The sequence below is a fragment of the Antrostomus carolinensis genome, unplaced genomic scaffold (genome assembly GCF_000700745.2).
Source record: "Antrostomus carolinensis isolate BGI_N321 unplaced genomic scaffold, ASM70074v2 scaffold8740, whole genome shotgun sequence".
NCBI classification, from domain to species: domain Eukaryota; kingdom Metazoa; phylum Chordata; class Aves; order Caprimulgiformes; family Caprimulgidae; genus Antrostomus; species Antrostomus carolinensis.
This window is the reverse complement of record NW_010289021.1, coordinates 30,759-44,439: the sequence shown is the minus strand read 5'-3', so window position 1 is coordinate 44,439 and position 13,681 is coordinate 30,759. Positions and strand designations below refer to the sequence as shown.

Here is a 13,681-nt window from a genome sequence, read left to right as displayed (position 1 = left end):
CCACCAGCAAGGAAACCAGTTTTGGCACAGCGTGTGCAGCACTGAGCTCCGTGAACTCTATGCGTTGGGCACTATCCATAATGATCTCTATGTAATAGGAGGGCAAATGAAAGTGAAAAATCAGTATCTGGTCACAAACTGTGTGGAGAAGTATTCCATGGAGCAAGGCACCTGGAGAAGCACGGCACCTCTTCCTGTGCCATTAGCCTGCCATGTGGTGGTGACGGTGAAGAATAAGCTCTACGTGCTGGGTGGCTGGACACCACAGGTTAGGAAATGTGCTGGTTCTTTTTGTTTTGTTTGTTTACTAACAAGCAGAGCTATGCTTAATTTATATGATGTGTAATTTTATGGTGGTGCTTGCATAGGGAAAGTACATCAGTGATAACAGAAGAATAAATTGCTCACCTTCCTCTGATTAAACATCTTCTCTAGGAAAACCAAACAGGGTGGAGAGAAGTAATATCCATCTTATACCATCCTCACTGTTAATAACTTCAGGAAGGGCAGTTCTTTGTCATAGAGATGTGCACAGTGAGCAAGAGTTTAAAAGACTTCTCCTGTGTCATTTTAAATAGCTGCTGTACTATTTAAATTATTTTTAAAATATTTAAATATTTGAAGTTTAAATACTTTTAAAATATTTAAATATTTTAAACACTTTAAAAAATGAAATAGCTATATTAAAATAGCTACTGTGTTAAATACCTTATTTTTTCAAGAAAACCTTGAATTTAAATAACTAGGATGGGTTTTATTACTCATCTGCCACTTTTTTATCACAGGCTGTGAAAAATGGATTCACTTCAGCCTTTCCTTCATATACTGTCCACCTGATTTTTCTAGGTTTCAGTGAATAATGGTATTTAAATCATACAGAGGCCCTTAACTGAGCCCTGTCTTCAAAAAGTGTGTACACAGGTAAATTTCAGGGTTAGATTTATAGCTGAAATCTAAAGTTCGCCTCAATTTCTCGGGAAACTTTGGTTAACAAAAAGTTCATTTATTTGCTTTTCATTAAATTGTATTTTAAGTGAAAAGACAAAGCATTCTCTGGAAATCACATTCAATTAATAATTGAATAATCAATAATTAATTTAATCACAATCAAATAATCAATCCATTATTTGTTTCAATGGCATTGCTTGGCCATGTAAAGTTTTAATGGGAATTTTCAGCAGAGCCACAGACACCATGTTCAGTAGAGCTATGCTACAAGAAAGATGATGTCAGGATGGTGCTTGCTCTCTCCTGTTGCTTCCAGTGCAAAAGGTCTTTTTTAGGTGTGTAACCCATTCTTATTTACTGCTTGGTGCAGTTTAAATTGGAGCACTCCAGATAAAGCCCCACATTTACTTGACAATGGAGTAGAGCATCTGTAACCCTTATTCCTGATGGCGATATGTTCAGACTGTCATCACATCTCATTGGTTTGTGTTCTCTTGAAATAAATTACTATTTAAAGTATTTAAAAGTGAGATGTGTTCAGCAAACAAGATTTCTACCTCTTATGGATGTTTTGAGCACAGGAGTCCCCAAAGGAGACAACAAAAAATCGGAGTATTTCTGATACTGAAACAACTGAGCAAGGATATCTTGCTATTTAATGAATTAAAATATGAAAACATAATTAATGTAGAAACAATCTGTCCGTAAAAAAACTTGAACTGAAAGATGTTATATCACAAAGATAGATGTTGAAGTCAGACAACCAGTTTTGTCTTTTTTTAATAGTTCTCCAGAACAGATTGTAAGGGGGGAAAAAGTGGCTTAGAAACACAAGTCAGAAATATTGAGCCAAGAATAGGGTTTTGTTTTGTTTTGTTTTTTTTAAAAAAAAAGCCAACAAAAAGCAAAACAGGCACCCAGAAAACACCTGAAGTGGATTCCTGCCTACCAGTACTATCAGTAATAATACATGGAAGTCTGAGTTCATATATAAATAGACTTGAGAGGAGCAGATTAACAGTAATTTATTAAAACCCATAGTTTTGTAAGATTAGGTTGTACCTCAACAGATCAGAACAAATTAGCTAAGGCCCTCAAAAGAAGTGCTTTAAGACCAGCACTGCAGAGTGCTGAATTCCTCTGGTGTCACCTATCTCCCATGCTCACCTGTTGGATGTGGTGATTGTATATGTGGGGCTACCACAGCTGCACTGTGAAAGCAAATCACTTCATCAAGCCAAGAGTTGTCCCTGTGCTTGAGCAGCATGGAATGCTCTGTCAGTCCTGAACAAACACTAAGGACACAGCCCTGACAGAGCTGTAAGTGCACATGTCCATTACAGGACAGATAAATACATGTTCCCTTCCCACTCAGGCTTTGTAATTGAAACAAGACAAAGTCAAGCCAGGACATAAAATGACAGCTTAGGAGGGCAAGGGCTCGACTCGCAGCACTGCTCTGGCTCAGCACTGGCCCAGCCTTGCTGATGCCAGCAGAGTTAAAAACCCAAGTGACTCCAGCCTTAGTAACTGTGGGCTTTTAAAAGGGAAGAAGGTGTTTGGTGAGGCTGAGAGGAAGGTTTCAGACCCTTGAGACACTGAGAAGGGCTGCTGACTGTTAGTTTTTTCTACACAAAGAGCACTCTGTGTTCTGAGGTGAATGTGACCACAAAAACGAGGCAGGATGTGAATTTCAGTATGTCAGACAGTGCCTACTCCTGAGTATATCCTTACTCTGTGCTGAAAATACACAGCCACCCCTCTTTCAGTGAATAAATTAGTGTTTCACACTTACAATGAGGAAAGAGCATGCCCCTAGGCACTTACAGGGAGTAACCAAGGGGCTATATATTTACTTTTTAATTTGCCTTCTACTATCTTATCTGTGACATCAGTGTTGGAAAGGTCTTTTGGGAAAGAAAAATAACACGCAAAGCAAAACCACATATAACAGCAGCACAAGTAAGCAAAGTAGTTCTCTCCTTCTCACTCTCTCTACATGAAACTTTTCATTCCAAAATATTTCACAATCCTCCCCCCACAATTTACTGCTTATTTTCATGGCTGTTGTACCCAGAAAACTTAATCCGAGTTCCCTGCATCACACTAGACAGGCAGAGAAAGAGGAAGAAGATTAGAGAGAACAAGAGGAGTAGGAGTGAGTATAAAAAGAGTATTTTGGCAGCAAAGATATAGTAGGAGCAATGAAAATCATTGAAGGAGAAGTTACAGCAGTTGAACAACATTACTCTGGTTAGGCTGACTAAATAAATGTGCAAATGAACTGAGAATAAATTATATATATATATGCATAGGCCTGAGGAAAGCCAGCAAAATACCTTGCTGAGACTCAGGGTACGGTCTGAGTAACAGCGGGAATAGATTTCAACCTTTAGCAGGAAGAAAAACTGTCAGATAGAATGGTTTTCCCTATGTTATTATTAGGACTTTACAACAGCCTTGTGAAAGGGGTAGGTTCTGCCAGAGCCAGGCCCAGGGATGTATTGTTATTACCCAAATCCTCAGTTTTATTGCTGCAGAATATGAATGCCCTTTTATTCATGTGCCTTCCACAGCCTACTCCCAGCCACAAGTCCTGGGTGCTGTTAAACCCTAGTGAGTATGAATCACTTTGCAGCCATAATTGATGTGTTTATGTTATTTATCTGCTCAGCTGTCTGCTGTGATTAATTGCATGCAGGCATGTGCAGAGGGCTCCAAATGTTGTATTATTATATGGCTGTCATATTTCATACAGATGGATCTGCCTGACGATGAGCCGGATCGATTAAGTAACAGAACGTTTCGGTACGACCCGGGCCAAGACAAATGGACAGAAGGTGCACCAATGAAGTACTCCAAATACCGCTTCAGCACAGCCGTAGTCAACAGCGAGATTTATGTCTTGGGTAAGAGGAAACAGATTTTTAACTGATAGCACCATGACTTTTTCTTCTTTCCAGCAATTTGCCTCTGCAAAGTGAAATATCTCACCCTTCGCTATGTACTGTAGGACAAAGTATGTTGGACAAAATGGATAGTATTTTTCTAGAGTGATTTTTTTTCCTCGTATCATTACTTCCTTCCTTAATTTATGTAGATTAAATTAAGTTAATGTTTAGTGTTCTGGATTAATGTAATATACTTCACTTTTTAAACTACTTTTGGGGTATCAGTGTGGGCCATAAATAATAATGAATTGTAACAGGTGGGTAGAAAAGCCTCATTAGCACCATTTCAGAGGTGAGCAGTGAAAAGCTAAGGAACATATCCAGTGTCATGAAGGTATGGCCCAGGGAAAAAGAGAAGTTGGATCTCCCAGTCAAAACCAACATTATTTGTGGATTCTAATAAAATTCAATGGATCAGTCTCTTCCACCCACCTCAATGAAGTGCATTTTTTGCAAAATCTGTCTTTCATTTTGTCATTTTTTGATGGAATAATCTCAATTTTTTTTGTTTCAAAACTGTATTTTGACCAAAAGTTCTAAGACTTGTGTAAAAGAGTTTAGTAATCTCCTACCCCAAAATCTTTTGTCCCAAAATGATCCCCATCCACGTCCCAAGTTATGCAGCTCATCCATAACATGACTCTCTTCGCAAAGACTATCCTTCTTGGCCCCATCCCAACCTCTGTCCAAGCCAAGAGAAAGAACATCACCTGTTTCAGAACACTAGCAAACACCTCAGAAGGTGGCAAGCAAGGGATTTTTCTGAAGATAAAATGATGAAGTAAGGCCGGGAAAGGCAAATGGAGAAGAAAGGCACTGAGCACATTTGGAATAATATGGGAAAAAATTTGAAGGGGCATCTTGAAAGGAGAATAGGAGCCAGAAAGCTGACCAAAAGAAGTAGAGAAGATATAATCATAGATAGAAGGTATAATCATAGAGAGGTGTATAACTGTAAAGTACTTATCTTCACAGCAAGCCTGATGCTGAGACAAGGAAAAGGAGTGGCTAATAAGGAAAACTGCATCCATTTTCTTCCCTCAAAATCTCAGAAAACAAGAAGCATATCTGAGCAATTACAGTAATGAAATGTACAGATTGAACACAAAGCACAGTATTTAATCTCAAAAGTGCCTCTTTAAGTGGCACTGAGGAAAGTTCATGATCTGACAGACCTTCACAAGCATTTTTCTAACATAAATAATGAAAAGCATCGTTTTATTATGTATAGCTGCCACTGCTGCAGTATTCAGGGATCTGAACATTGCCTCGAATTCTTTCTTACGTGTAAGCCAGTACCAATAACTTTTTTGTGAGAAAATCTTTGTTAACAATCAGATCAGCATGTGGGCTAGAACAGGCTCTTGTTGAGTCTCCATCAGCTTGTTGGTTCACGCACCTTCCCGTGAGGAGTCCTTATTCGAGCAATCCTAAAGGAACCAATGCACTCAGTCCTGTGATTAACAATTTGCTGCACTGGACCCTTCACTCTTGCTACTAAATGTACATAAAGGCAGCGTTTGTTCTCAGTTTTGACAGTGTAGATCTGGAGTAATTCCATTGTAATGAACAAAATTGCTTGTAATTTATACCAAAGGTATCTAAGCTAACACACTGTTCCGGGGAGTGGATTTTTGAGAAAGGTTGTGCTATTTCTTCCATTGCATTTCTAAGCCTGTGTCTGTTCTGATGCTCTGTCCACTCAGGGTGCAACCACAGCGAGTGTAAACACAAGTGAGTCACCATCAGGCACCATGAGTATTAGTTGCACGGAAGATATTTTGGCCTAAGTCTGGGCTGTTTTCACAAACTCTGGATTGCCTATTTTCACAAACCTTGTGAGGACTTTCATGCCCATAAGTCTCTAAAATTTGGCTGAAGCGGGCCAACAGGCTCAAAAGCCATGAGAGGCAGACAAAATGATGTAAACACAGATAGCACACACGTAGTGAGGGTAACTGTGTGAGTCTTGTTTCCTTAGGAAATCAAATAATATTAGAGCTAATTTTTTAATTGAAAGACAAACCTGACACTGAGACAAAAATGATTTGTCAACAAATTCTACCTTGGAATATGCTAGTTTAAATCCACCTTTAACTGGATGGGTGAAAATGAAGATTTATCTGTTAAAATTGAGAAGGTAATGTGGCTGGCAAATGTAACCATCACAGTCTGAAAATTCTGGAGAGGAGATTAAAACATTTTCTAGAGCCTCTCAAACTGATGAAGCAATTTCCAAACAATTTCTGTTTGGAAACAGTGATACAGTCACTGATATTGGCATCTTATTCTGCTGATATCACACACGGCCTCATCTCCAACTGTAAACTCACACTTGCCAACTGTAATTAAAACTTCACATGGAAAAGCTGCATTCTGTGGTTTATTCATGGTGACAAGTTCTTGTTACCTTGTGAGTCCTCAGGCTGTTGGGCTGTGAGGTGGGTAAGTTTTCCTTTGGAAACAATTGTGATGGTAACCCTGGCAGAGTGAATGGGCAATTCATGGTGTTGAGAGGCAATGAAAGCACTCTTAATCTGGTTGATGTGGTGCTTGATCGTGCAGATGACATTCAGGAGAGAATGGGAATGGAAAGAACAGAGGTTGATAGTGACAGACCAAAGAATGGCAACTGTCACGAGGGCGGTAAAACCAATGCAGGCTGTTCAAAGCTGCAGATCTCTCAAACATCATCACCCTGTTTCACAAGGAATGTCAGGCACTGTGGGAGTCTAGAAAAGATACTGTCAGGGGTGATTTATTTGAAAAGACATTCTGAAGAGGATCACAGCTCATAGGTTGTCCTCATGTAATGATACCAGAGATATCTATGCTCAAGCACAATGACTAAGCTTTTGTGCTACAGACAAGAGTGAGACTTCTGTGCAGTCTCTACCATTGCCCTTTATACCCCTTCTCACTCCAAATGGGGTTCCTCATGGTGAAGTATGTGTGCACAGAACTTGAACATCTAACAGGTTGCCATGCAGCCCCAGTCATGGGACACTTGATGAAGGGGCAATTCAGAAGCATGCTCGATGGCAATGCTTGGATTCCCACAGACATCCCCTGCTTTTCATATCATACTTTTTCATATCATACGGGTTTTTTTCCTTTTCATATCATACTTTTTCACCACATTTGGTGCACTGTCTCCATGGGCTTCCTGCAGTCTGCACCCACCTAGGAATCATAGAATCATTAAGGTTGGAAACAACCTCTAAGATCATCCAGTCCAACTGTCAACCCATCATCACCATGCCCATTGAACCATATACCTGAGTGCTACTGGGGGCAGAGGAAGGAGAGGGAGGGAGGCAAGGTGGAAACAGGTAAATGCAAGATACCTTCTGTATGCCAGACCAAGCCCCACTTCCCAGAGATAAAAACATGAAATAAATAAATATATAGCTCTAGCTGGGTATATAAAGTAGTGTTGCAGGGAGATGAGACTTCTTTCAAGCAACTCTTGAAAACAAAGTCCTCAAGTGAAGTAAGTTTGTCGGCTCTTTCAGGTGGGATCTCTGTCTTCCTGTACAGTTCATACAGGTGTCGGCACATTCAGGATTAGGTGGGACTCTAGAGCATAAATGAAAAATCACTGCAGAGAAAGTTGATTCTCTCTAATGTCTCTGATGTATGAATGCAATTTCTATCATAAATATGAAGCAAGAAGCATAGATGGAACACTAGCTTTGAATAAGATGCAGCAGCAGACTCTTTGATATACAAGTCTAATTTTTGCTCTCATCCATGTAGGTATAAATCTGTAGTGAGTAGTCTGCTGGTCTCAGTTGTGTCAGACTCATTTTGTTCTAACCCAGATCAGAATCTGATGCTTAGTCTTTGAAGTGTTAATTTCTGAAAAGTCCTTTTGGCACAGAACAGAGAGTACATAGTCACTGTCCAAAAACTCTTCCCAGCCTAATTGCCAGCTCCAGTGTGTAAAACCCTAATGACTTAAATGGAATTATTCTAGAGTCACACTGATGGGAGGAAAATGAGAAATAGATTAGAGTTTTGGTCTGAGTAACAGCATTGTTCAGGAACCTGTACCATGTGTCTTAATCAGCAATTCTGCAATATAATTGTCTGTTTGTTGTGTAATGTTCCTAGAGAATCTTATGCTATTTATACAGTGTACATAATCCTCATAAGTAAATGAACAGCATTTCCTAAGGCTCAAAATCCTTTCTCCTATTCATCCTATTTGACTGATCTTAGCTCTTTCTCTCCATATTTTCCCAGGAACATAACTATATTCGTTGGAAAGCCCAAGAAAGAGCAGTATTGTGTTCTTAATGACAGAGGCAATTGAGACACTTTTGGAAGCAAACCAGACGGGAGGGCTCTATTTGAGGTCATGCATTTTAATCTCTTGCTTAAAAAAATATCCTTCCAGCTAAGTCTCTGAAAACTTATTACAGCCAACGTACAAATTAGGAAAATTTATCCAAATGAATCCATTTCAATGCCATATTCATTAGCTCATGTTAAAACCCATTCAGTAGAACTACTGTCTCTGAAATACAGGTCACTGGTGAAAAGTGTTGTATCACCATGACAGCTTTAACCATGTGTTGCTTTTATGTTATATAATTCCTGCTTTATAAATAAGAACATATAGAAGGACTTAAATGAGAAATCCTATTAGGGAAGATTTAGGAATCAAAGAATTTTTGTTTATCCTCCTTAGCCTGGCATAACATCTCTTACAACTTCATTTTTTTCCCTCGAGTTTGTGCTGAGAGCTTCTTTTAAAAGTTTTAAGCTGTTAAATGAGGTTCAATTAAATATTAAATGTCTCGATCATAAAATACTTATTTGAATAAGTACTTTGGGGTCTCTCTGGAAAGGAAAGTGTGTGTAGGAGGGGCTGGAAGGAGGCATTTTAGCTTTCATGCTTGAGTATTAACTGCACATTTGAATAACACCTTCTTCTAAAATAAACATGTCTATTTATAAATATGCTTTGGACTTCTGACAAGTAGCAGCTCATGGGCCTGATTCTGCTCTTTTATACCTGTGCAACAGCCTCTGTAGTGCTTGTTTGCAGGGAGGAACAAAAAAGGCAAAAATTTGCTGTAATAGATGAGATCAAAAATGCTTTCTACTCTCTTAAGGATTGTCAAAGGAAATGAGAACAAGGTATTATAGGAGAAAAGAAGGAGCTGGAACCGAAACATTGACTGTGTTTAGGAAGATAATAATTTGTTTTTTCAGCCTTGCTTCTAATCAATCTTTTGCCCTTGTGTCTTCTTCAAGCTGCATTACCTCATCTGCTTTGCTCTGTGTTAGTAAAGAATGACAGTGCTTCTCGCTTTCATCTTTGGAAGTGCCTGCCAGGGCTTAGCTTTATTGCTCCCTTATTTCTCCGAGAAGCCATCTATGCAGCCCTGCTTTGCAGGGACTGAGCGCAACGTAAGTGCTGAGGCTCTCAGCTTGAGTGCTGTTAAAGAGTAATGAAGGGAAATGTTACATAAGAGATTAGCGCTATTAAATCCATTGTGCATTCCAGAGATCAATTTAATAGTGAATTATTTTACGGGAGGCAAAGCTTAGATTTCACTTTCTTGTTGGAGAATTACTCCTCTTTTTTTTCACCCATTTCCCAGGTTCCTTTGATAAAAATTCAAAGAGGTGCTAGTAAGAATACATGTCACTTGGGATTGTGATCTAAGGACTTAATTATATGATAAAGAATTACAGTGTCAGTGCCCTGAGGGCACTAATAGGTCTTGATCATCCTGACTAGCATCACTTGGGGCCTCCACCCACACCTACTGCCCATAGGTCCAGGAGCATCATTTAAACACAGGCCAAGGGGGTCAGCCCTTTCTCGTCACCTTGCCTTTGCCTGACAGCTGCTGGTAGGACCTCCTGCAGTTGCCTGCCTTTGGTTCTGTGGAGCTGCATCCTGGTGGTGAGTGTTACCTGGGTCACCTTCCCTTTGGGAGCAACTCTGCTCTTGTTGCTCCCTGATAGACTGCCCTGGCTGCGAGATGGTAGCTCATGTCTAATTTCAGCTGTCTGCTAGTGGGGGAACCAAATTAAATGATACAAAGTCTGATATTCAGATGTCACCATCACCCTGCCCCTCTCTGTGGTGTACATAAGCTGTTTTCAGTCCTATCTGGACCACCAGCCAGTTTGTAAGAGTCATTTTGGTCAGCCATCCTGTCTGTGCAATGAGCAATCCAGACTTGGATCTGGGTGGCTATCCTGGGGAGAAAAAAATTGTCCATGTTGGACTCAGCTGCCTGGCAGCATAAGAGCAGCCTGTAGCTGCGTAAGAGTTTGGCGTGGATGAGACTTGGAAGTGCCGTTGCTCTGCACCAGTGCCTGCTTTTACAAGTATCAGTGACATGGGTGAAGTTACTGGGTACATGTAGGTAGGAATGCTCCCTATCTCTTGCAAATCAGCTACGTGTCATTCTTACTCCTATAGATACATGTGGGTATATCTAAGGCATTTATTTCCTTTGCTTTTGCTGAACTAATTGTTATCAGTGATTCTTTATTGCTTCACTGCCGTTACAGACGTTCCCCTTCAAGTGCTGGAAGGGTGTTCTGTTATTAGAACTGATGTGGTGACTCAAATCGCATTCAGTCTTCTCAGAGGAGCACGGGGCAAGGGAGAGGCAGTTGACCTCAGCCAAAGCAATATGTTTTCCCTTCAGCCAGCTATGAGCAGTGTGTGGGTATAGCAAGGCAGGGAACTGTACCTCATTGAAATTCTGAAGAAGTGCTAATCACATCACCTACCCTGCTTTGCCTTCTTGCATCAAAGGCTTGTCTTCTCTATCCTGATTTCTTAATAAAGATCATGTATTTTATTTATATATTTATTTTACTAATGGAGCTTCACTTCAAATTTAAAGACCATTAGAAACACTGCTTACAGAGTGCCCTTGAAAGAATGTTTGATTGCAGTGTCATCCAAGCGTGATATGGAAAGCTCTCAAGCATTAATGGGTTTGGGAACACAGAGGTGGCTTCAGTGGCTTTTTCAGTCCTTCAGTTGCATCTGAAATATCTCCCAGGGAAAGCGCATAATGTAAAAAGCCTAACATGTTGAAAGGATGTATTTGCAAGGGGCAGGGAAGACTGAGGTCTGGGATTAAATCCTCTTGTGTGATGAATGTGGAAATGACAAAAATGTTCAAAACTCCCAGTGAGAAATTCATCTGCCCCTGCACAGAGGACATATAATTGGGCTTTATGCAGAGAACTGAGCCAGGTGGTGTTGAATCCACCTGCTCTGTTCGTTATGAGGTAGGTGACTGTGGCTTAATAAAGGACCCTCCCCAGCATCCATTCCAGTCTGGGCATGGAAATAGCAATTGCTGCCCTTGGCAGACCTGCCGTGACTCCCAGGAGGCTGGGACCCCAGCACGTGTGCTTTAATGATCCCATCTATAGGTGGTTTAAGGTACCATCGCAAGTACAGATTCATGTGCTGCTGGCAGGTGGCTTGTCACAAGAGTCTCCCCCAGGTGACTTACAACCCTCTCCCCTCTTCACTCCACTCTGCCTCAGCCTCTTATAGGTTACCCCCATATGGCAGAGGTTCCTGTAGGAGCAGAGCATCGACTCAGTTGTTCAGCTGCTCTACCCAGAGAACATTAAATGAAGACAATCTTAATGGTCTTAACTGTAATTCCAGATGTCTCAACTTGCACTCCTAATGGTTTCATAAATCTGGATGAAGAAGGCAGTGGGATCTGGAGTCGTGAGTGAGGGAGCACAAAGCAGCCTCAATTGTCTGACACAGCAAATCTTTCTTTTTTCCCCAGCCTGAAGTCTTGCATGGTATATATATTGTAGATGATGGATAGCCTGGTTAACGTGAGATGCCTCCACTCAGTTGCAGATATGAATTGATTTAAATTTGAGATAATTTTTTTTGCTGATTTGTGTATTCAGTTCTTTGGGAAGAAGCCCGAGACATCAGTTTCCACAGATGAAAAAGAGGGTTGTCTCCCAGGAGTATTTCTCAACTACTACATCTGGGAACATGGCAAAGCAGTGCTGGTAGATTCTAATATCCTCAGATTTCTTTGTTAGCAATATTTCAGTGTTAGCATTGCTTTAGAAGAGGAGATTGAAGTTCTTGATTTCTTATTTTTCAGAATACTGTTTTTCTAAGCTTGAAAATTAAACTTTAGTCCCCTCTGATTTTTCCTTCTCATTTTCTATTTGCTGAGGACTTAGCTTTGCCCTTGTTGTAAATTGAACATGAAATTGGATTTATATGAAATGACTGTGGAGGACGTAAATAAAATGGAGATACTTTGTATCTTCAGGACTGTCTCTGATAATGACAGGATTAAAGGTCAAATTTAAGTTGCTTAAACTATCCAATAAAGGTTTCAAATATGCTTGAAAATATGTGGTGGCTCTTAAACTTTTGAAAAGATGCTCCAATAGGTCACAAAATATTACTTTTCTAATAACTATACAGGAAAAATGTTTGGAGGCCAATCCCCTGGACTGGTGGCTGAATGTCTTCATTAACTGGTAATGGTTGTGATTTTTTGCAAGAAGTCACTGACTGTGCTGTAACAGTTTTGTACCTGATTATTTCTGTTCTTTCTGAAGTTACCGTGCCCTACAGTCACTCAATTTAGAAAATGGCAATAAAAATGCACTAAGAAACAAACAGCAGTTATGCTTCTAGAAGAGTTCTGGGGCGTTTTGTCCACTGCCCCCATTGAAATATTGAGGCAATTGGCAAAACTATTGCTGTTGGACTCTGACATGCTTCATGTGTTCTCGAACTGGTACCATTCATTCCTCTGGTTGAACAAGGTGCTCTTTCATTCTTCATATGAAGACTTTTCCTTTGGGTGAGTGCATATTCTTCAGTGGTGTACAGTAACATTTGGGCTATTTTTTAAAAAAGCTAGCTGGATAACCAGCAGCAGTCTGTCTTTGGCACCACAAAGTTGTCTTTTGAACAGGTCAAATTAGTCTGTGAGGAGTTTTAATACTATTTTTTCCCAGTTAAAACTGCTTTCAGTATGTTGCGCTGTACATACCCTGGTAGCAAATTATCTTGCATGCTGTACTCTCTGATTCTACTGAAGATTCCTACAGAATCAGAAAGACTATGTGATAAGCTATCTACTGTGCAGCTTGCTCTAGGTGAAGCTGCTTTGGCAGGGGGTGTTGGACTAGATGGTCTCCAGAGGTCCCTTCCAACCCCGACCATTCTATGATTCTGTGATTAGCCTTATCAGTTAAAAAATGTGATTAGCCCTTAAAACTTCTATGGATAAATTTAGGGGAATAGTGTCCTGTCCTGAGAGTGGCACCTCACTTATAAGCCATTAAGGAGTAGTGGAGAACACCACATAGAAGAAGATAATGCTCCTGGCCTAAAGAACAATACAATAAGTAAATTCTTGTTTCCAAGTAGTCCTAAGGAATCACTCAGTGAGACTCCATCATGAGAAAGACTCAGTGTGACGATGCATACAATTCCCTTTTTGGCATGGAAATGATTAGCAAAATTCCATGACCACAATTACTCCCTACCTCAGCTCTCTTAGGTGAATGAAGCTTCAGAGGAGGAGCCCATCAGAGCAAATGCTGCTTAGTTGGGAGTGTTAAGCTAATGATGAAAGCATTTGTATGCTAGCCTTGTTTAGGCACACACTGAGGGGAGTCTAATACAAACTGCTAGGACCTTGTCTGTAGGTATTAGGGCAAGTAAGGAAAAGGAGCTGAAAACCAAACCCAGTGAAGGTTTTCGAATTCAAATATTGAACTGAACCAAA

The 13,681-nt window shown here is 40.2% G+C and overlaps 1 protein-coding gene across 1 annotated transcript in view; it reads left to right on the top strand.

The window, feature by feature from the left end:
- The window catches only part of KBTBD12 (kelch repeat and BTB domain containing 12), a 29,151-nt gene that overhangs the window by 2,012 nt on the left and 13,458 nt on the right, over nucleotides 1-13,681 (top strand). Inside the window, exons 2-3 of the mRNA XM_010168593.1 lie at nucleotides 1-268; nucleotides 3,707-3,857. The exon at nucleotides 1-268 is cut by the window's left edge and continues 2 nt beyond it. Coding sequence (XP_010166895.1) covers nucleotides 1-268; nucleotides 3,707-3,857 — 419 coding nt within the window. The remainder of the gene's footprint in view (nucleotides 269-3,706; nucleotides 3,858-13,681) is intronic.